General features: G+C 40.4%; 2 protein-coding genes across 2 annotated transcripts; one reads left to right on the top strand and one right to left on the bottom strand.

Moving 5' to 3' along the window:
• Positions 1-1,402: 1,402 nt before the first annotated feature.
• LOC108129431 (tetratricopeptide repeat protein 12) lies at positions 1,403-2,398 on the bottom strand. The gene is made up of 3 exons (XM_017247413.3): positions 2,145-2,398; positions 1,729-2,088; positions 1,403-1,673 (listed from the first exon to the last, which is right to left on the bottom strand). The coding sequence occupies exons 1-3, from the start codon at positions 2,297-2,299 to the stop codon at positions 1,457-1,459; spliced, it is 732 nt and encodes a 243-aa protein (XP_017102902.2). The 5' UTR covers positions 2,300-2,398; the 3' UTR covers positions 1,403-1,456.
• A 14,893-nt stretch (positions 2,399-17,291) lies between these two features.
• On the top strand, positions 17,292-18,262 carry LOC108129430 (tetratricopeptide repeat protein 12). Its single transcript, XM_017247412.3, has 3 exons — positions 17,292-17,459; positions 17,520-17,759; positions 17,820-18,262. Exons 1-3 carry the CDS (start codon positions 17,368-17,370, stop codon positions 18,163-18,165), a joined length of 678 nt encoding a protein of 225 aa, XP_017102901.2. The 5' UTR covers positions 17,292-17,367; the 3' UTR covers positions 18,166-18,262.
• Positions 18,263-22,890: the final 4,628 nt, after the last annotated feature.

The raw sequence follows: 22,890 nt of genomic DNA, 5'->3' as shown, positions 1-22,890 counted from the left end.
TCTCTTTGATACAATTAAACACATTTTATTTGCGAAGGTTTATGGTGCCTGCATGATGCGTATACGCAATGTGTTCGGTTTTGTGCTTGCATGTTGCGTATACGCAGTGTGTACGCTCGACAGGCGCCACAGACTCGTAAATGGTGCGTGGCCCATTCGAGCGTACATATATCTTTTTAAAGATACGGCCCGAACATAAACATTTAGCCTTAGTCCTGCCTTTGGCTTTTCTCCTGCCCTCAATTAAACTTTGTTTTATTTTATGTCCGGCAAGTGGAAGAGCGAATCCAGGGCTCAGGTGCGTGGCAGTTATTGGAAAATTTATTAAAGCCTAAATTAATTTCAATTTGTTTAAAAAGAGGCGGAGAAACATTGAAAGAAACTGGACGGAAACACAATATAAGACTAATTTATCTTTAATATTGCAGAACATATTGAAACTTTTATTTGAAAAAAAAACATGGTAACAAAACCCAAAAGCAAATTAAATTTTAATAAAAAAGACAAAATTAAATAAACAACCGCACCAAGGAGAAACACAAGAGCCAGAAACGAAGAGGCATTAGCAGCAGATTACTGTCAAGAATTCAAGGACCCTGCATCGGCCTGCAACTTGCATCTCCGACATCTCTGTGCCCCAAAGAATCATTAGCAATGTGACCCAGAAATGGACTAACCACATAAAATTTTATGCTGTTTGCCATAATAAATTTAATTAAAAAATCAAATTGACTGAGAGAAACTGAGGAAATTCAAGCCCAACCAGCACCAGTTTCAGCTTCATGGCCACATCCAGTACCCAGTACCCAGTACCAGCATCCACTTGAACATTAGCTTCAAAACGTAGTCCGAGTCGCAATTTGTTGCCTACGAATGTGCTGAGTAATATTTGGGTCAACTTCTGCCGGTCGACATTCGCCTTAATGGCCTGCAGAAGGCACAGAACGAGGACCTAAAAGTCAGATGGAATTATCAGACTTTACAGAATTGCTTTTGGACATCTGAAGTGCAGTTTATGGAAAGCCAGAAAGCCTAGCAGAGACACCAAATGGAATGAAGGGAAGAAATATTAAATCGCAAAATAAATGTCTCACGGACTCACCTTGAAAAAGTCAAATGTTATAAAAGAAAGTTGAACAAAAGTTTTTCTTTTTCAATTTATTTTCTCAATGGGATTTTTTTCGAGCTATCTTACCTTCATCCTTTATCAATTTGCTGGAGTTTTTCTTTTATGAGCTGGCTGTTAATTAGAAAAAGTGAAAAGGCAGAAGGAAAAGGTGAAAAATCAGAGGGGCTAATCAACTGAGTGTTGTGAGAAAGCAGCTTAAGAGGTGTTCGAAGCGGAAATGGAGTAATCCCGGAAGTGAATTGAAGTCAAAGTGTTAAATGATTCTTATATTAATTAAGCCCTTAAGGGATACTTTATTGTTTCAAACTTCATTTTAAATTTCGATTACTAGAGTAAAGAGCGCATTTTGTCTACAAAATCATCGATGTATTCATGTTCTGTGTAGTTCTCCCTCTTGGCCTGGTAAATACTAGCCTCAAAGTTCGGTTCATCATTTAGACGCTTATATGCAGCTGCCCGATACAACCAAGCCCTTAGGTATTGTTCATCTATGTGGTTGATTACATAGTCACAGTCCATAATGCTTCGCTTAAATTCACGCATTCTGGAGGGAGATCAGAATTATTAAATAACTAAAGGCTGATATTTAAAGAACTTACTTTATGTAGCATATGGCTCGATTAACATACAACACAGGAGTATCCTTTATGTACTCCAGGCCTTTTGTGTAGAAGGCCACGGCCGAATCGAATCTCATTTTGCGATACTCAAAGTTACCCATCCTGCGAAACGTTTCGGCCGTCACCTCTCGCTGTTCTCTGGCTAGGATTCGGTCCTCCGGATCGCAATCGATCTGCCGCATGAATGTGAATTGGTTTGTGTTTAGCGGAACTTTCTTAGGCTTGGACCGCCTCACAGAAGAGCGGCAAATGATGGGCTTGCTGCAAACTAAGAAGTTAGTATCCGTGACATTGGAGGCTGCACTAGAAAAGGATGTCTTTTTTGTCTCCTTTGATGAACTAGAAAGTTAATTTTTAAATAAATGATTTAAAACTAAATTTCCCTTAAGGCTTACTCCGTCTTATTGGCGTTCATGATGTTATCCAAACATTCAAACACTTCGTCTAGTTTCGAGGGCCCATGGAGGAATGACTCATCTACTTGTGGATGGTGATATATTAAGGGATCAGTCTTGGGTTGCGAATTCTGTGGATTATCTTGTGTATTCATTTTTATAACTTAAAAATATTTTTTTTAAATGGTTGTGTAGTTTGTGTTATGTGTAGTTGAAGCGTGTTGATAGTGTAAATGGCACTGAATAATAAGATTGTCGAACAAAACCTGAAAAATTTATAAGAGAACATACTTGGATTGTCAAAATTCGTCCGAATTTCAAACTTTACCGTGTATGTGTTTTCGTATTTTTTTCCTTTTTGCTTTCCCGTTTTTTGTCCTTAATCTGATTATATATTCCTCTCAAATTAATTGACTTTTGCTTTACCAAATTAAATTGTCGCGACCCAGAATCTTTTATGCTTCCCCACAAACCCGAAAACCAAAAACCAAACCAACCAAATTCCATTTCCCCTCCAAGCAGCTTTCACGGATTTTCTTTCTTCGTGGGATTGCCAGAGGACATTTTTGCATAAAATCGTTGATGGTGCAAGCGATTTTTAATTTGAATTAAAAATGCATCATTGCGTTGATTTTAATGCACACACAATTAAAACGGCAAGTCAGAAAATTGCCAAATGCATTTAAAAGCCATGAGAAAATTCAAATGTGAAAATCAATGAGCAATTGTGAATGCAAATGGGAAAAACCCCATCGTGGGTGGCGCAATCGAATGCGAAACAAGAAGGAATTAAGACACAACAAAAAAACGCGAAAGCGTTGAAATTAAATGAACCGAATGCAAATCAAACTAATGTAGAGTTTGAAACATACGAACAATTCGCTTGGTTTCTTTGCTCATCGTCGCGTTGGGGAAAAGTTGAAAAGTTTCGCTTGCTAATCGCTAATTGCTTTCGAAGACATTTAGGTGTGGGACTGGGACATAGGGCGTGGGATTGGGGAGTGTGAGCTGTAATTGTCGCGCTTTTCAAAATGCGCAATTTGCAATGCAAATGTCAAGCATTAGTTTGCCGGCGAACCTCTCGCGCGCTGTCAACAGATGGCGCCAAATGAAAATACTTTTATAGCCCACAATGTGCTTGTGTGTGTGTGTTTGAGCGTGGGGTGGGGTGGTCTGGGGGGTTAACTGCCAATGTTTGGCAACAGCTTAGCGCACAATCAATTAAACTGTTTTATTGACACTTTTCCCATGACACAGACACACACTTGACGCCACTTAACGCACCCATAACAAAACACATCATACCCTAACGAGCCCTGAAAAGTATGCTATACTATTTTTGCTTATAACAAAGAGGTCCCAAGGCTTGAAAAAAATGATATTTTTGTATAAAAGCAAGTATTAATAGTCTTCTAATAGAAACTAGAGGTAGAGTATCCAAATATTTGTAGCTTAACATTTTTTCTAAACCAATATAAATCCAAACACAACACTTAACTCTCCATCTCCCGTCTTCACACCACTTGAGCTTCTCAAAAAAGAATCGCAAACTGTGCAATTAGTTGACTTAACTTCTATGACACACAATTGGCAATTTATTAAGCAGCACAAAAGGCATTTTTCTCCTCTTTGCCACCAGACTCGACCGAGGCAACCCACTTCTATGCTCAAGCAAACGGAAATTGAGTGTCCTTGCAGAAGGGATTTATTTATGGTTCATAGATTAAATACTAATTAACACCCAACCACACACAACCACGCACACATACACACATTGAGAAGAGCAGTGTGTTGGCATTTGATTTATGTTCGGAGGCCGTCGTGGCCGCCTCCCCCTTTTGTGCGTGTGTCCTGTAAGGATTAGATGAGCGAGCGGAAAAGAATAACAGGCAGGCAATGGACCAAACCAATGGGCCATTGACCAAGGTCCTCCTCGACTATTATGCGTATCTTTTGGCCGCTGTGCTTAATGCCATAAATTCTGCTTAAATTATTGGGGTTGGTTAACACGCTCCGTTTTCGTTTTCGTTTTCGCATTTACTTTTATGCTCTTCATTTGTTTTTGCTTTAATGCCCCCATTGACCGTCCTGCGACCACCTTAAAGGTTGCATTTCGAGACGCAAATTACCATATAAATATTTCAGGGGCACGAGGTGGAGTGGCCTCCCCCTTTTTTCGTAGCAAAAAATCTCCCAGGCATTGTTCCCAGAGGCGTTGGGCGAGGGGGTCGAGCTTGCCTGTTAAATTTATGTGTCTGCATGTCGCGGACGCGTAAAAAACCTGCATAAGAATCAGATTCGCCGCCTTCTCTGTGGAGTGGGGGTGCAACGTATAATCAAGCGAGACAATGCACATAAAGTCTGCTCAGTTATATGGGAGTCTGAGTGTGTTGATTAACGGGTGGATGTCCAGTTATCCTTTTCAAAAAATACATGTATTAAAGAGTTGTTTTACAAAAAAAAAATAATAAGTGGAAAATGTAAGTATTTTTTCAGGAAAAAATAGTTTAAAGAAAAAAATTGCATATAGAAATGATTTTATAAACCTAATATTTTCCTAAGTGTAAACGAAAATCTTTCATTTTCCCCTTGATCCTTTTCTGATTATAGTATTTATCGGCCTATGCAAATTAAAAGGGAAAATCATCTCCTGACTTGATGGCTTAAGTCTGTCTTTCATGAGCGAACTAATTAGTGAAAAAAAGATATGAAACTACTTTCAAATTAGCCATACTTGAACTTTGATTCAATTAATTATTTTATACATTAAAATTCGTTTGAATATTTAATGAATATTGAACATCTCTTTGGCAATTAAATATTAATTCTTTCATCAGTCGCTGGTAACTGTCTTCACTGATTAATCCATTGTGGCATTTCGTATGCAATTTGTTAGCGGAAAATCCGCTACTTAATCGAATTAATTAAAATTTCATAGCACGCTGAAAGCCCAAATCGTGAAAAGTGTACAAAAAGAGCGAAACAATTTCAAGTTGAGCGCACAAAAGCCAACCGCATATCAAAAATGCGTCTAGGTAGGCGCATTCGTGTATGCGTATTGTATCGAAAGCCAGTGTATGGGTATGTCATTAAATGCAAATTTATTTAAATTTCATTATTGAATATAATCAGAGCGTGGCTCTGAAATTGTTTCGGTAATCGCAACCAGAAAACTGGTTGAATGTTTTCACTTGGTACCAATTAAATCCGCAGCTGCACTGCGCACAAGGGTGCACTGCCTTCTGCATCCCTCAGAGTCCTTTCCCGCGCACTCCCGTATGTGTTTTTGTGTCTGTGTGCAAATGCAAATATCCGCAATTAAGCAATAATAATAAGCATCATTAATAAATCATTGCGTGTGCAACAAAAAAAGTGATATATATGAATAAATTGAATGCCATGAGCCAAACACACACAAAGAGTATCAATATGGCAAGGATTGCAGTGGTGGGTGGCACAGTGACAGAGCCTGTCGGCTTATTCTTTTGTCCTTAAACAGGGCTCCCGCCAATTACATTTTCTCTTTAGCAGAAATTTTATATAAGCCTTTTGGTTAAAAGGGGAATAAGTATTTTTAAATAAATTAAAATAAAATAAAACTGCTTTAAAATTGCAAGTGACTTAACCACTTAAAGGAAGCATTTAAACCTTTGCCCCCAAAAACTTTTCAGCTGCCGAAATTTCAATTTTCCCCCACAAGCCCATAACTCATCGATCACGACAGTTTGGCTTCGGTTCTGTATAGACTGAAACCTCGGAAGCAGACTCTCCCCCACGAAACAAAAAGCAATTAAAACGTTTTCTTTCTGGCGGTTTTGTTTTTGGGGGACTCTTTCGTTACTGCGCCACATGCCACCCAGAAACACTTGACACTACAAGTACGAGTTACGTTTTCCTGTCTCCTGGTCGCGTATAAAAGTTTAGCACATTCTTCTTGGACACTCTCGTAAATTTCGGAATGGACGTTTTTATGTGTGTATGGATGGCAGCGGGCACTTCAAATAATTTCACTGCACAAAAATTTATTGCAATTTTGGTAATGAGTGTGCAGCTCCAAAGGGTAGGGCAAAAAATTACGAAAAAATCAAGGGGGAGAGGAAAAGGAAAGAAGAACCGGCCAGGACTTTAGCTGGCTCCTTAATGCTGTTAGTGTTTGCTTGGCGGTTTTCCTGTTGGTTTGTTTGTTTGTTGGCTGGAGTGTGCGTGGCTCTTCTTGCTTGAACTTTGTGGCATTTCCGCTGCATTTCTTTTGTGCTTGTTTGCCAGCGGAAACGGAAGTTTTTAATGTTGCCCATTGGCTGTAAGTTCGTGTGGATCGCTCTCGACCGTTTGCCTCGAACGGCATTGTTTTCCCTTAAAATTAAATGCCTTACCGATGCTTCCCGAGATACTTGAATGCCTGTATGCTTTAAAAGCCAAAGCCATGGCCGAAGCACACAGTGCATACCGACAAAAGAGCATTTCAATGTTTTATTTTTGTGTGCAAAAGTTTTGTACAAGTGGTGGCCCGCATTTTTGTTGTTTTCCTCGTACATATGTATGTATGTATGTACATATATATATGAGGAAAAAGGCCTATCCACAGACCAGGAGCCATAGCACTATAGGAAATTTGACCACTTTTTCTGGCCAAAAACCATTTTTTGAAAGTTAAAGGATTTAAATAATTTTAACTGCATATCATTCACAATAGATTAATTTTTAATGTTGCATACCAGAAATTTTCATAGATGGCGCCACTGCGAAGAAAACAGCTGTTAAAAACAGCTGTTGATGTTAACATTTACATGAGCTTAGAATTTACGATTTTTTGGTGCGATTTTAAAAACACGAATACTTAAAATTTTATGGACAAAATAAAAAGTTTTGAAATGAATACTTTTCAATGTGGTTTGTATTGTGTGTTTGTGTATGTGAAGTGTCCAAAAAAATTGTGTTGTCCTTTTAATAAAGTGAAAATGTAAGCAGTCTAGCATAAGAAATTTTTAGAAATAAATCACATTTTTAAAAAGAGATTTAAACCAAGTCTGGCGGAGTCGGACAATGTAATTTAGTCCATGTTGTAGATTGTTTAATTTTCTTCAAATGAGTGAAATATGAATATGCATAAAAATGCACTTTCGAAGAAACTCATAATTTAAGGAGGCAACCTCAACACCTTGAATGTGAATCTGTTAGCTGTGAGACTAGTGCAAAACCGAACAGTTAGAATGTTATTTTTAAATAGGGGGCGGTGCCACGCCCACAATTTTTTCATTTCTGAGTTCTTTTGACCATATAAACTCAAATCAAGAATCAAAATTTAAATATCTTGCTTAGTTTTTGAGTTAGAATGTGATTCTTAAAAAGTGGGCGGTGCCACGCCCACCTTTTTTTAAAATATTGAATCTATTGACCATGTGAACTCAAATCAAAAATCAGAACTTAAATATCTTGTTTCGTTCTTGAGATATTATTTTTGGCCAGAAAAAGTGTTCATATTTCCTATAGTGCATAGTCCAAGATAAACACACTCAAACACACATGGGCATGGGGTAAAGTAAAGGGGATACAGGCTGGAAGGGGAGGCAGCGTCAAGTGCGTTTACGTTGTAGCCCAAAATGCACGTCGCTCGTAAATCTCGCGCGTGAAAAACATCAGTTTTCGTTGTTGGCCAGAAGACTGAGGTTGTGGGGATTTCGGGCCAAAGAGGGGGTAAGCCTATGTGGGGAGCCCAGGCTCGGGCTTCTGGGCATAGGGGTTGCGTTTTGCGGTGGCGTGTTTGTCTCTGGAAATGCACATATGCAACTTTAAATCCGCGGCAGAGTCTAGGTGCGGACGAGTACTCTGACTAAGTAGAATTTAGGGTTAAAATGTTGTTGTTTTTTCTGTGGTTCTAGCTTTCCATTACCTCTGTTTATATGGGTTTTCTGTTAGAAAAAAATGGGTCCTTAGAAAAAAAGGAAAAGTCATAGAAAATATGATGTTGAAAGAGCTTATGGAAATTTTTAAGGTTTCAAAACATCAAACGTTTAATATTATCAGATATTAAACCTGAAGTCCTAATAATACCTTAACTGTTTGAAGACTTAAAGTGTCACCTAAAATACATCCCCTAAGGCCAATTCCGGCAACCGAAAGTGTTTTACGGATATTTTTTCGGGAGCTTTTCGTCTCAAACCTTGAATGCTTTGGCCAGACCACTCATAGACTAAACCGAATCATGCCTTTCCCCGCAACATGGTCTTTGGTTACAAAACGGACCTTGAAACTGTCATATACTTAACCGGAAACCGAGACCAGCTTAAAAATCAGACAGCCATGGCTGTCCCCAAAGGGGGCTGGACTAGGACTAGGGATCAGGGCGAGGACCAGCAAAAGGACGAGGGCGGATATTGCCCAGCTGCCTTTTGTCGCGCCACTCGGCAGCTTTTGATGTTTGCTGTTTGTTTTGGTTTCATTTTTAATACTCGTGCACAACCCTTGTGTGGAATTTTTAACTCACACCTGGCTGCCACTCCCCGTCCCGCCCGGCCGGTCGTGATTTCTGGTCCTTCTCCCCTTGCTGGCCAGTTGAAGTGCTCGCTCTGATACAGAAATTAATTGCGTGGATCGAGTGGCCTGGAGGAGGATGAGGGAGCAAGTGTGTGTTACCAAAATGTTGACGCTCGCTAAGCCAGCTATTCGTCCGCCCCCGATCTGGAACCGCAGAGCCCCAAAAGTGACAAACGCAAACACATTTGCCGGGCCATTCGCCATCCGCCGCCATCCGCCATCAGCAATCCGCCAGATACTCTGTATCTGCATCTACTATATGGCTGGCATTGTGGGTGTGCGAGTGTGAGAGTGCGGTGCAGGCACTTGACGAGATTTGTTTATTTGTCTATGCGAATGGCCCGTCTGTGGCTGTCTGTGTTTGGATTTGGCCGTCTGGACAGTGGCAACAATAAAATTAAAGAAAAATCTATATATGCATATGAGCAGGATAAAAAGGGACAGTGTGGGATCGGGCTCTGGCCTGGGCTGGCCTGGTAGATAGACAGAGGCAAATCCGTTGAAACAACAGCAAAACAAATCTGTGAATCTGTGAAATCTTTTGGCATTGTTCGGCGTTGGATCGGGGCGCACAACCCGCACAAAATTCAATTCAACTTAACCGGCAGCAAATTGCTGTCAACTTGAAATCTCTGTCACTTTTTTGCCATTTCGATTTTAAACTGACAAATTCGTAATGAAATACAGAGGAGATAATCAGTAGCTTTGATGTAGGAATGTGGGAATACACTGAATAGCCTTTAAAGTATTTTGAAAGGTTTATTTAATGCCCCCAACCCTTGACCCTGTAGGGCATTTTAAATTAATTTAGTGCAGCTACGCAATTCATTAAGTTATTTTTATACCGAACATAATTTGCAGAGTTTTGATTGAATTTTCCATCGTCGGAGGCCACACTCACATTGATTGAGTGCACAATTTGTTAATTCGATTTTCATTCGTTCCGAGTTTCAAACTCCCACTCTATATAAATGTAGTATCTGCATCGCCCTTGCAAATTTGTTTAAGCAGGCAAAAATGTTTAATCTCATTTAATTATTTAATTTGTTAGAGAATGAAGTGAACGCTGGAAATGCATGCATTTATTAATTATTTTCGGGCATGAATAAATTAATAGAAAATCCATTGTGTATATTCAATTATTAATGCCAAATCTTTACCAGGTAATTTTTCCACATACTCTGTCTGTTGATTTGTAAATATTTCATTTTGTTTTCAATGGTGCACTTTTTGTGGCCAGGTCGGAAACAAAATGATGACATTGGAAAATAATAGTAAATTATTTGTTTATGGTTCATTATTTTAGAATCCGATAAAAAGTTTGTTATATTAGGGAAAATCGGCTTAAAGCGGCAATTGTTTTAAACCTTAAGCTTTTCCCCTTTTTGTCTACTGTTCCTGAAAGGTTTAATATTAACATTGTATTCATTAATTATCTTGCACTATTAAAGTGTGTATTTTGTTGGATCAGTGTTGAAGCACTTAATAAGAAATTATGCTTGAAAACTGAGCCAAAAACAATATTTATCGAGAATAAGGCCCCGCTGAGAGCAGGACGAGGGAGGCCATTAATTTCGGCCATGCCGCGTAAATATTTATACACAAATTGCATATGTCAGAGTCGGGGCAACGATTTCGGCATTTGCTCATTTGTGGAAGTCAACAAGAGATTTCCCCACAATGCGAAGGAAATTTCGGGTGGGAGTAGGGATACGATTTTGGGAGCAGCTGCCGGTTCCTTTTGGTCCTGAATGGCTTGGGGGATACCCGGCTGGTAATGGGAAATGGGGATTGGGCTGCAGTCAAAGTCGGCTCTGAGTCGCCAATTTGCCCGCCAGGCTATTTGCCGGTTTGTTGATTTATGCAACAAACGGCTTCTTGGGGCCCACCTGCCACGTATTTGTATGTGTTTGTGTGTGCGTGGGGGTGTAGGGATGTGCCCTGGCCCCCTCGGAGTACCTTTGCCCGGGGCTGGGCAGTTGCATTATTCAAAATTGGAAAATCTCCCCCTGATTACACCGCCGCATACTCTTCTCCCCGCTGAGTGATTTAGCGTGTGCCTTGGCCGTTAACCGCAATGCAATTGTAATTACCCCGGAATGGCTTCCGCACCCAAAAGTCCTTCAAATGACCGCCACAGCCCTCCCACTGCCGGCTTTCCAATTTTTCCATTCGTCCCAGCGCCCCGTGCTGTGTTTATGGGTCGTGCAGTACTGCAATTAGTTCCAAATCATAAACGCCACTTCCGCTCGGTCAACATGATGGCCCCCACTCTGCCACCCCCTTCTCGTTTTTATCTCTGGCCACCTCATCCCTGATCCCGGGTTCAATGCACAATTGCGTGTAAATTTAAAATTTTAATCGTTCTGGGCACGCACTCAAAACGCAACCGCAGCCAAAACACGGCGGCAACAATGGCCTGGAAATTGTATGCAATTGTGCCGCGCGTGGGATGGGAGGGCCCAGATTTATTTATCAGTGCAAGGGGATAAAGAAGCGATTTTCGGGAGTTTGGATAAATAATTCACGGGATGAAAATAAGTCTCTCAATATTAATATCAAATATTAAACGGGTATGCTTTCATAAAATGTAGAAGGATCTTTATAGTCGATTATGTTTAACATATAGTTTCTATCAAATGTTTTTTAAATATTTGTTATAAAAACCACTTAAATAAATCTTAAATTTTTGCACTGCCACGTTTTCACCATCCTTCTCTGACTTCGCCGCTTCCCATTCTGGAGATATCTTGCACCATTGCGTTGTTGGCATGCGTATTGCGTATCTGAGGTGTATCTGTGTATTTATAATTTATATGCATTGTCAGCGAGTGCAGGTTGGCAGTTGCCATCTCTCATGCACTTCGCTACCCCTCCATAAATATATATATATGTATGTATATTGGCCCTATACGTTCTCCCTTGAATGTGCAGTGCATTCAGTTGTTACAGGCGATTGTTTTATGCGTTTGCACAGCCACAGATACAGATACAGCTACAGGGGCAGGGGCCGATGCAGTTGCAGACGCACACTTCGAAGCGATATTGCATTGTTGCATATTTAGCAATAATAAAATATTTAGTGCCATTTCCATAAATTTATTATCGTCACGTTTTTCGGAAAAAGAAGAGGGGCGAGCGAGCCGGGGTTGGTGCATTGACCATTCGATGAACAAATTGTGGAAATGGTTTTTGGATGCTTTTCTTTCATATTCTACAGTTTAAATATTGCGAGAAGCATACGGGGCGTATGATAAATTTGAATTCGACTGCGCCAAGATTGGGCCAGGTTGTGGAATTAGTTCCTTGCTATCCGGCTTCCGGGTCCTCCAAAATAGTCCTGCTTCTTCCCGTGCATCCCCACCTCAATGACAACCTGCAATGCAAAATGGCCCTGCTCGAATGATAAATGGCACACCTTCCACCCGGACAATTAGGTGAGAGGCCGAAGATGAAGAAGGGCCGGGAGTCTGCTCAGCAATTTGTTGCATTCATGCATTGCGCAAATATTTCCCAGACATTTCAGGAATTTTCGACAAAGCTGGCCCAGAAGGTGGGGCCAAGACAAAAGGTAAGCTTTTGAGGGCCAGACACTGTGATTTTAGGAGCTTCTATATAATTATTTTTAAAAATCTGTATTGCAGGCCTATTTCAGGCTATAAATTCTGGCACAAACTCCATTTTTTATGCACTTTTTTGTTATCAATAAACGGCAGTTACGCAAATAGCCGATGATGTAATATATATGAAAATAATATTGAACTTATTTATTTATTTATTCGCATACTTTTTGCCGCTGCCTGTGTTGTCCATAAATTATCGCTAAATGATAATCATAAACAATTTTGTCGCTTAAAGCTGATGGCAAGGAGAAGTGCCACCAAGGGGTCTGAGGTGCAGGCGGGATGCGGAACTGATACGCACCATCGGGGATTATTGTTGGATGATAAATGTGCTTAGGGTCGCGCCGAGTGTCAATTGTGTGTGGATAAATAAAACACAGATTCAACCATATATTATGGTCAGCGTGTGTTCTGTAAATACCCGCACATTTACAGCTCAAAACCTGTGGTCCCCGGGGAGGTGCGGAGGGGCTATTGTTGCACTGCCGATAAGTTGAAATAATTCATTAAATATTTAATTGTAAATTGAAGTTGTCAGATCAATGAGCAAGCATTTGATTTGGTGGCAGTGATTATTCTTGGTAAACAATCAGATAATAGTTCTGAATTCCCATTAAAGAAATCTAATGTGGCTTAAAGCGTATTCCCTTCTAAAATCCTAATTCTTTTTAAATGAGTTCCGACACATTGTTTGCCTTTGTAGTTGGCTTTTGGAATCCTTTGTTTCCCATTCATCGAGCCTTCTGTTTTAGCCATAATTGGGGTGTGTGAAAGCTTAAAGCCTTTTGCCCATCAATAGATGCAGACCTTTGGACATATTACAAGCCAAAGCAGAGGACTATCCAATAAGCAGCTCAAGTTCCTTTCATCCGGTTAAGAGAGGATGCCTGACTCGGAACACAAAAAAAAAGGGGCAACTGGGGGGATAGATGGATCAGCATTGTGGCCTCTGTTTTCGGTCAGTTGCAGCACGCAGTTCCTTTTGTTAATGATACTCTTGCCGGACATCAGGGAAATTCCCGGCAGGAACAGCAGCAGGACTCTATCCCCGTAATCATCATCATCATCATCATCAGCAGCAAAGCGGATGCAACAACATGCTGAAGGAGTGACCAAGGATGCAAGGACGTCAGGATGGGGCCAACCATTTTGTGGATTTATTGACATTCTGTGATGTTATTAAAGTTGATTGCCAGAGACTGTGCACGTTTTTGGCTTAGACAAAGTGCCTGCCCCCCTCTTTGGACGATTCTTTCCTCATCCCAAAGCTTCCTTATCCTCAGAGCCACAGCCATTCGTTCTTTTTGGGGGCAATTCGACTTGCAGTTCAAACAGAATGCATTCGACATGAGCTCCCTATGGTCAACTCTAAAGAAACAATAGCCACAACAACATCGAACTCAAGGAGAAAGGACTAACACCATACCCCACAATCAAAAAGTCTTCAAAGGGGATCAAAGTCTTCCATATCCAGAGACTAAAATTATGCACCTGGTTCTCTGATCATTTTTAAGAAAAGCTCCTTCAACTAATCCTAGTTTTCTATGAAATGTTCATGCTATTAGCCATTGCCCCATCACTGCCAATAAAATTCGTATCCCAGAGTCTTAGGGTATGAAACGGAAAAGAAGTATTGTACGAGTCTGGTGGAGGACATGGCACATCATCATTGTCATCATCATCGTGAAGTCTAATATGCGCATTATTGGTTTTGTCCTGTCCTGTGACAGTCTGTGTATGTATGGGTACTGCAATACGGCACAGTTATCCCTAATATGCCTTGCATGTTAATACGCTTATCCCATTCTGGAATATACATATACACAATAAAGGACGCCAACGCACACTCAACATGCAAATATCAAATGCAAATTCTATGGCACAATATTAAAATTTACAAAAAAATATAAAGATTGAAATAAAAAAGAGCTTTCTCCAGGCTTCTCCTTACCTACACAGGCTTGTGAAATCCTTTTGATCTTATTTTTTAATTTAGCATTTAATTTGGTTTCTGTGCGCCGCTTCTTCTGCTGCGGGTAACACATGGCGTATACTGGATGAGTATATAATACGAGCCTGCCTTTGACTCGCAGAACTCGCCTGATAAACTTATTAAAAATTATATGTACAAAATGTGGCGAGGGGCTAAAAATGAATTCAAATTTTGTTTCCCCGTTGTTTGTTGCATATTAAATTTGTTTATCCAAATTGCTTTTCAGTTTTTTGTTTGTTGTCTTTATAATGAAACGCTGTGGCTTTGATTGCGATTGAAACTTAATGAAATTGAAACCATAACAAAGAATTAAAGTTTTTGCGGCTTTTGCCCCACAAGCCATGTGCTTATAAATGTACTCCAATATTTTGTATGAGATATCGCTCCAGAGCCCCAGTAAGACACTTTTGTCGAATGCCTTTCGCTCGTTACAAATTTCCACGGATTTCCACTTTTCATATCGCCCGGCGGGGCAGACTCGCACTACATAGCACACCGGCATTTCCGCAGTTTGTCAACCCGAAAAGGTTAACAAGGTAAATAAAACACGCCAAAAGATTGGGGCCAAAAGCGGAAAGTGGAATGGCGGAAAAACGAGTACAAAGGGGAAGTAAGTAAAAAATCAAGAAACAAGGCCCACAAACAATGTTTCAAAGGGCGAAGGCAAATCTTTGTGTCAGATTTGCGGGACAGGGTCTTCTCGGGGGCGCCTCGTCCTTCCCGGTCTGGCCTCGTCCTGGAACGGTAAGCTGTGTGTGTGAATAACAACATTTTAAACATGTTTGCTTTTTTTTTCCGCGTGCGCTCCAGCGTTTATGCAATTTATTTCTGCACGTTCTTCGCGCCCCTGAATCCTTGTATACCCCCTTTCCCTCTTGTGTCTCTGTTCCACTCAGGACCTGTCTCTTTTTTCACTGCTCAGCTCGGTTACAAAGCATGCCCGCCGGCTGGGCAATGTATAATCTTTTGCTTGTCTTTGGCTTCATACCGCCTGTCGCTGGAGTTGAACTCCTGACTGCCCTGGCATCAGGTCCTTTTCGGGGAATGGTCCGAAAAAAGGATGTAGGTACATATAGCAATTGCACTGTAAAAATTGGCTACTTATAGCTCAGGTGCTGAAATTAAATGAGACTTTCTAAGGTTTCATACAAGTTTTAAAATATTTATCTTTTTTTTTGTTTGGAAAATAACGATTATTTTCAAAGTTTTTCATACTTTTTTTTTATGTATATAACATTAATATTATTCCCGTCGCTTAAAAGGTGAAAAGACGAGCTGAAAAGTTGCACAGCTGGGGGCGGTCAGCGTTTTTCCAGGAAACTTTAAGCCGAAGTTTAACATAGTTCCGTAGTGAGAAAAACAAACATTCTCGGTGATCAAGCCGAGCAAAGTTTAAAGTTCGAAACAATGGCGAGCTTAACGTAAAGTCAGAAATAGTTCACCCCAAGACCATTCCCCCCACCGACCCAAGTAGAATCGCCATTTCCTGCTTGGTTATGCAGCTCAAGTCGCCGCGCTTGACACATTTCTCCAGAGACACGCCCACGTCCTTGTCGTGCCTCCTGCCGGCTGCCCTTCCTGCTCCTGACACTGTCATTGTTGTTGTTGTTGTCGTCCAGCTGCCAGGGATACTTGTCAACGCAGTCATCAATGTCGGCGTGACAGCATCACAGCATTGCCTGTAACTATTCCAAGCTTTTGCAATGTTCGCACATTTAGTTCAGGAGGGTCCCCATCTTGGATACAGAGCCCTTAACCCCTTAAGGAATAAGGTTCTAAATATAACCTTGGTCTTGAGATTCTTTTTGTTTGTACAGGAATAAAAATATTTTATTTAAAATACATATTTTTAAATTTCTCCATATACTTTGTTTTATTGATTTTATTACTTTAAAACTGTTTTTAAACTTTTTTAAATATCTTTTAGGTTATACAAGTTGTTTATAGTTTTAATATAATTTCCAGTATTTTACTTATTATTTTTTTATCACAAAATATACATTTTTAACATTAGTCCTTCAGAGGGTTAAGACAAGTTGCAGGACACGCACTGGGTTACTAGGCCAGTGACCATCGGGGGTGCAAAAGTAAAAGCTGCAGCGACTTCTAACCAATATTAATGAGCCAAGTCTGCAAGACGTGCCCCACATTTCGTGCAAAATTGAAAATAATATGCGTCACATAAAAAGTGATGAAAGAAAATTACAACCGTAACCGAAATATTTATGACAGATGCTTTTTCACGCAACGATTATCCAATTTCAATAAAGAAAATCTTAATAAAAATAAACAATTTCAGAAATTTAATAGGCAACGAAATGTAATAATTTAAAATATGTTTAAAAATTGTTCCATTTTTACCTCCATGCTGCCTTTATAATCCTTGCCGAATGCGTGATTTCAGATGATTATTATCATTTGGATTACCTTAAATGTGTCACCAAAAAAAAAAAGAAACATAGAATAAACCCCAACTTTTACGAACTCTGCAGCACGTGCTGCTCTAGGAAAAGCCTTACCTCACCCCCTTCTGGGAAAAACTCACCCTTATGCCCAGCGACAAATAAAGTTGTGAATCACCACGAAATGTATAAAAAAAAAACGACCCCAAAAAAAGCATCACGTGCAAAAACTTTCTTAATTTAAAAGAAATTTTCCAACAAACTCAATTAAATAATTTCAGGCACAAATAAAGATGAAAATGTGTGGTATGGGAGGGATGATGTTTTCATAGAATTTTATACTTACACGAAGTCATGCCGCTGCCGACTGGCAAGACAATTTTAATGCCACAAAATTTTAATTGAGCTAATCTCCAAAACCACATGCCCCTGCTAGGCTAACGAGCCAGATGTCACTCGGCGTGTCTGTCTAATTTTGCAAGGACGTAGCACATGTTGCACTTTGCAGTGGAGTCTCTGAATTGCATTCAAGACTGAACCTAATGATAATGGCTTTTTGGAAAAGATTAGCCAAGTTGGCCCTGGAAAAAGGGTCATACCAGTATTCACACTTTACATTTGAGACTAAAATATAGACTCATATTCAACAAAAGTAACAGAAGGCTAAAAAAATGGATGCTGATGAAAGTTTCCTCACAGTGCGTTCGCTTCTAATGGATGTATCAAAGCAGTTGGAGGACATGCTGAATGCCAACAAAATGGAGTAGGATTACTAGAAGACTCTTGAAGGCTAGTGTTTTCATGTAACACCTATTCTTTTCAGCACTGGAACCAAGGGCAAGGAGGAAAAGCCACCGGAAGTGGATCCATCCAGGAATGTTACAGACACCAACTTTCTAGTGTTCTCTCGAGACTTACGGAAAAAGTCTTCAAGACCTTGGAAAAAGATTCTAACTAACTCGAACGTTAATCAGACCTGCTTTATGCGTCAGATAGATGTCACGCCTGAGGAGCGCTTGGAGGCCAGATGTGATCGTGAACGTATTGCAGATAGTTTTCGTCGGTGAGTCTTTGTTTATTAAAAAAAAAACTATTTAATTGAAATACAAAAACCCACCAAAAGATTGGGAAACGAGGAATATCGCCGAACTAATTATGAAAAAGCTATTCAGTATTATACGAAAGCGATTCAATATGTGGCTGATTCTCCAGTTCTATATTGCAATCGAGCTCTGGCGAAAATCAAGAAAAGAGACTTTAAGTTGGCCCTCTTCGACTTGGATTATGTGATATTCAAACTAGATCCGATTCACCTGAGAGCCTGGCTATATAGGGGCGGGGCTATGCTACGTTTGAATAATGAATCTGAATCCCAGATAGCCATAGCCAACGCTCGTCTTTTTAATAGAGGCCAGAAAGAGCAGAAATACATAGAATACTTTTTGGAGAAACTGCGATCGGAGTTCTGAATCCGAAAATGATTTTTAATTTAAGTTTTTTTTGGGACTATCGGAGATTGTAGTATTTTAAATCAATAATGTTGTAATTCTGACACGTAGTAATAAAATTTCATCAACAAAAATTGATGGCTGGTAGAGATTTCAGATTTAAATCAAATAACGAATGCATTTCCATTTTATTCGGTGTCACTTGCCGTCCACCCACTTTTCATAAACACGAGATGTGGCTGCTAGGTGCTACTAGTACTGCAGAAATATGGAAAATGTTTTCTATTTTTTGCCCAACCACCAACAGAGTTCGCTTTGTAAGTAGCAAATGAAATTTGCAATTTTTTGCATAAATTCAATAAAAATTCCTATTGTCATGAGAATATTTGCCAATACAATATACAACCAGTAGGTTTCTCTGGAAGAGTGTGCCCACTCCAACTTCAAGCTGGGATAAGGGCCACTTATACGCTTCGTTGGTGGCCACCTCCCGAGGCCCCCATAGCTCCCAGCTCCCCTCCTTGCAGACCACAAAAGACTGACGTTGTGGCTACAAATGCGGGTAATGGCACTGGAGGGTTCCAAGTTTTATCAGTGCTGCCAAAATAAAGGATAAATAATACTTCAAAATATATGTTTTAATTCTAGTATTTATTCTTATTATTTTTTCAAACGAATAGAATCATCTAATAGTATGATAGATTATATTAGAATAGTACAATACCTTACCTTAGAAGGCTACAAAATGGCTATACTGTTGGTGGGAAGTGTTGGCCAGAAGTGTTTTTGCGGAGCTTTCAATATGGCGCCAACACCATTTGCATTTTCGAGTTGTCCCTTGCCCCGCTTCCGCCTCCTCTCCCCATCAATTCCAGAAGCAGTTCCACTTGCAGAGGTCGTCGCCGTAATGAAATGCAGTTCAAATGCTTGGGGTATAAACTTTTGTCACAACAGGCAGTAGCAGCAAGAGCTGCAAGGATATGCCAGTGGGAAAGAGTGAGGAGGAAGTGAGAGAAGGATGCGATGGAATGGTTGTAAACTAGCTAACAAAACGCAACGGAAGTGCCACAAAAAGGGTTTCACTGTTTGTCAATTGTGTGCGGCCGCAGAGTCGACACCTAAACCAATTCCCGCAAAACCAGCCAAAGCCACCCCGCATCCTGCCACGTTCTGCCGCCTCAGCGGACTTGGTCAATCCCTTGGCACTACTGACACGCTAACTGACTGCCACAGCACTGAGCGAAAAAAGGTAGAATATAAACATTTTTTTAAATCTGATGGATAAGTGACTGATGTATCTCAGTTACGTAAAGATTATTTTATTAATATTATTTCCCTTGAAGGTGATGTCGTGTTTTTCCTAGTGTATGCTGTCCTGCAGACAATCTTAAGAAATGCAAAAATGGTTGCGGCTTGCTGCGGTTCTAATCAACATCAAATGCTGCCACTCCTGCCGCTGGTGGTTTTGATGTTGGAGGTACTCTGTGCCACTGGTACTGCCAGTGCCACTAGCACTGGCACAGCATCAGCCACCGCCCATTTCTTGTAATCAATGCTGTAAACACTTATTTTTGTGGTTGTCACCGAGTTGCAGCTACAATTTGTGCCCCAAACAGATAGAGGCTCACCCTCTGGGCGGGAGATGGCAAACTTTTCTTGTAGCCCATTTACGAACATTGTCTGGTTGCCGCTTTTTGCAATGGAAGGCTGCAGGATTTCGGATCTCGGATTTGGGTTTGTGTCGGTTTTGTGCCGGTTTTTGTGGTCACACATGGATCGAGGGCTGTAAGGTGGCTTTAATGTCTACTTTATATGGTCAGGAGCAAATGATTATTGCAGGTGAAGTTTCTAGTACAGGTTAAGCTGGAAGGGAAAAGTTTTCTTATCGGATTGGATGAAAGAAGTTTGGGAATTTAAAAGTGATTAGGCAGGGTCTTAGTGTAGGATTGAGTTTTTAGTTTCTTTGGTAAATCTCTTTGGATTGTTAAAGTATTCTGCAAAGTAGCAAAAATGCTGAAGGAATTTTTGATATTTTAATAAATAAGTAAATCTTACTTGTCTGCCAAGTATTAGCTTTTCGAGAACCTCGTTTCCTTATGTTTCCGTTACTCTAGGTCCCCAAAGAGCTCTAGTCAACATGAACGAGGATCCTTATGAATCACCCAGACACACACACCCTAGCCCGCAGACCTATCAAAGTCAGACTTTTTCAGTTTTCGAATCCCCAGGGTAGTCCTTGCCGTCGGCGGATAACTTTTCCCAAAAGGATCGCCGCCCATAAACTCGTCCTCGGGAAGAGGCATTCAAAAAAGTACAACATGGCCAGTGCTGGGGGTTCTTGTTTGTCCGATGGTTTTCAACTTGCGGTCCGTGGCGGCAACTTCTTGGCCAGAAAGTAATTTGGCCTTTATCTGTATTGCGGTTTGAACAGCAGCAGCATCTTTCTCCTGGTTTTGTTGTTGTAATATTCTGTTGGTTTAGCATTTTTGTTTTTCTTGTTTGCACCACATCCGGGACTCATTTTGGTTGTCTTTGGTTTGAGGCTAAAATTGCAGTCCTTAGCCATCAGCTCCGGCCCTACCATCATCGCCATTTTCTTGGTGGTAAAACTTTTCATTTTGGATACTTCCCCCAGAACCCTCTCTAAACTGATTTTGTTTTTGTTTTGGCCGTACTCCGTGCTGACATTTGCCTGAATTGAACTTTTCGAAGAGCGTTGTTGGCCCAAGTTTTTCATTAAACGCAAAATATTCCGTGCTTTTTGTTTACTTTTGCATCCATCTGACATTGACTGTCATTTGGCCTTTCCGGCTGGCAGTTCATTTAAAGTTTACGCAGCTTGCTTTTAATTAGCATTGAGATTTATCTAGTCGCCTTCTATAACCCCCAATCGATTGACACTTTTGGGTGCTTTATTGCTATTGCGGGTTTATTTGCTTTGCTGATTTCGTTTTCCTACGATTTTTTCCCATTGAGTGTCCAAAGGAATTTCCAACGCAAACAACGTCGAAGCCATTCAAAGGAAAATATAGAAGCAAAATTGAAATAACTAAGAGGGAGCTTCTGGGAATGTCACATGAGGGGTTGGGGATGACAAGGAATTTGAGTAGCAGGCTTGGTCAACCGAGAGACTATTTTTTATTTAACTGAATTAGAAGTTCTACAAAGGAATTCTGGTGGTAAAAACTTTATGTTCAAATAATACTTTTACTATCCGGGAATCCCTTAATCTTATAAAGGACGAGTCGAGTTTTGTAATTACAACTTTATGAGCTTTTGTGAAAATTCGGTTTTATTTTATAATCCCATGTTAAAGCCCAGATACTCATAAAGTTTTAATTATATTTGTTTATGAAACTTAAAAAAAAATTCCAGGCAGATCCTTGATGCCAACTTTCCTCCTCTATTTTTCACTATTTCCCCGACTCTTTCCTGGCTGGCTCTAACGCCCCCAAAGTAAGTAAGAAAATATATTCACGTTGCTTTTTCATTATTCATGACGACTGCCTCTTGGCCCGTGTTCGAGTAAATACATGCCGTGTATGTGTGACTATAGCCCGAGGTATCTGTAACTGAGTCTGGGCAAATACCAGATACAGATACGAGGAGGAGTGGGCTGGGGTGGCCATAACAAATAACAAAGATGACAATAAAAAGCAGCAAAACAATTTCCCCATAGCCAGAAACCAAACAAAAAAGAACCGACCCAGAGAACAGGGAACTAATATTTTAAGAAAACACTGAGGGGAGAAACTTAATCGTATGTGTCTTTGGGGCGGGTGGTGGAAAACAGGCAACAGTTTTTCTCCAACTTTTCCTTTTTGTTTGGCTGCTACGCAAGTGGCCGTCATCAAATTCAAGTGACATATTTAGACAGCTAAGCGACTCCCAAGGTGAAGCTGCAACGGCAGAGGCAGTGGCTGCCGGAAGAGCCGGAAAAGCCATTGGCAATTTTCAGTGTCTAGAGTCTAGAGTCTAGACCAAGGGTGGCTGCTACTCGCTCGTGCAACCCCAAAAGAATTGGCTGACGCGGTGGCCCAGACGGCGAGGGCAAACGGGGGCTGCCGTGAAGGGAATCCTTGGCCCGGGACAAGTTGCTTTTAATAATAAAATCATTGAGCATCAAAGCATAAAACTCAGTCAAGTGCAACATAAGCTTAAAGACCAAATCGTGATGGGGCGAAAGCGAAAGGGGAGTGCCCTTACCTTTTCTCGAGCCCTGAAGAGCAGCATGTGTGTGTGTCCAATTCGATTTTCCACTATCTGTGTAAAGATTTATGATTGAGGATAAAAAAATAGTAACATCTTCAAACAAATAAAGCCTTTAACATTTTAATAGGATTAAAAAAGAGTTCTCTGAAGAGCTCGCATTAAAATGAAAACATTAATTTGAAAAGTTAGTTTCCTACCATTTTCCCCTCAAGTGTCCTTACATATGTGAGCCTTTCCTTTATTCGATGCTCTTGAATGTGATTTAATGTTATTTTTACAGCCAAATTAGTTGGCTTTTGATGTTCGTTTAACTTGGCTGCTTTAAGCTCCGCCACAAAGAAAAGCAGGAGTTGCACATAAAGAAACCAGAATAAAGAAGGACCAATTTATGGAAGACTGGAGGCGGATGGTTGCAGTCATAAAGCCTCACCGCAGCTGTGTTCTCCTTGGTATCCTTTAGACACATTTGTGTATATGTATGTCCATTCGAGTGAGTTACTGTAAGTGTTACTGCAACTGTTGCTGGCATTAACT

Source organism: Drosophila bipectinata, chromosome 3R (assembly GCF_030179905.1).
Source record: "Drosophila bipectinata strain 14024-0381.07 chromosome 3R, DbipHiC1v2, whole genome shotgun sequence".
NCBI classification, from domain to species: domain Eukaryota; kingdom Metazoa; phylum Arthropoda; class Insecta; order Diptera; family Drosophilidae; genus Drosophila; species Drosophila bipectinata.
This window is presented reverse-complemented; position numbering and strand designations above follow the sequence as displayed.

Coding starts and splice junctions, on each gene's coding strand:
- LOC108129431 (XM_017247413.3), bottom strand. CDS start 2,299: ATGAATACACAAGATAATCCACAGAATTCGCAACCCAAGACTGATCCC. Junction 2,089..2,144: donor ATGAACGCCAATAAGACGGA/GTAAGCCTTAAG, acceptor TTAACTTTCTAG/TTCATCAAAGGAGACAAAAA. Junction 1,674..1,728: donor CGAGCCATATGCTACATAAA/GTAAGTTCTTTA, acceptor ATCTCCCTCCAG/AATGCGTGAATTTAAGCGAA.
- LOC108129430 (XM_017247412.3), top strand. CDS start 17,368: ATGGATGCTGATGAAAGTTTCCTCACAGTGCGTTCGCTTCTAATGGAT. Junction 17,460..17,519: donor CTGAATGCCAACAAAATGGA/GTAGGATTACTA, acceptor TATTCTTTTCAG/CACTGGAACCAAGGGCAAGG. Junction 17,760..17,819: donor ATTGCAGATAGTTTTCGTCG/GTGAGTCTTTGT, acceptor ACCCACCAAAAG/ATTGGGAAACGAGGAATATC.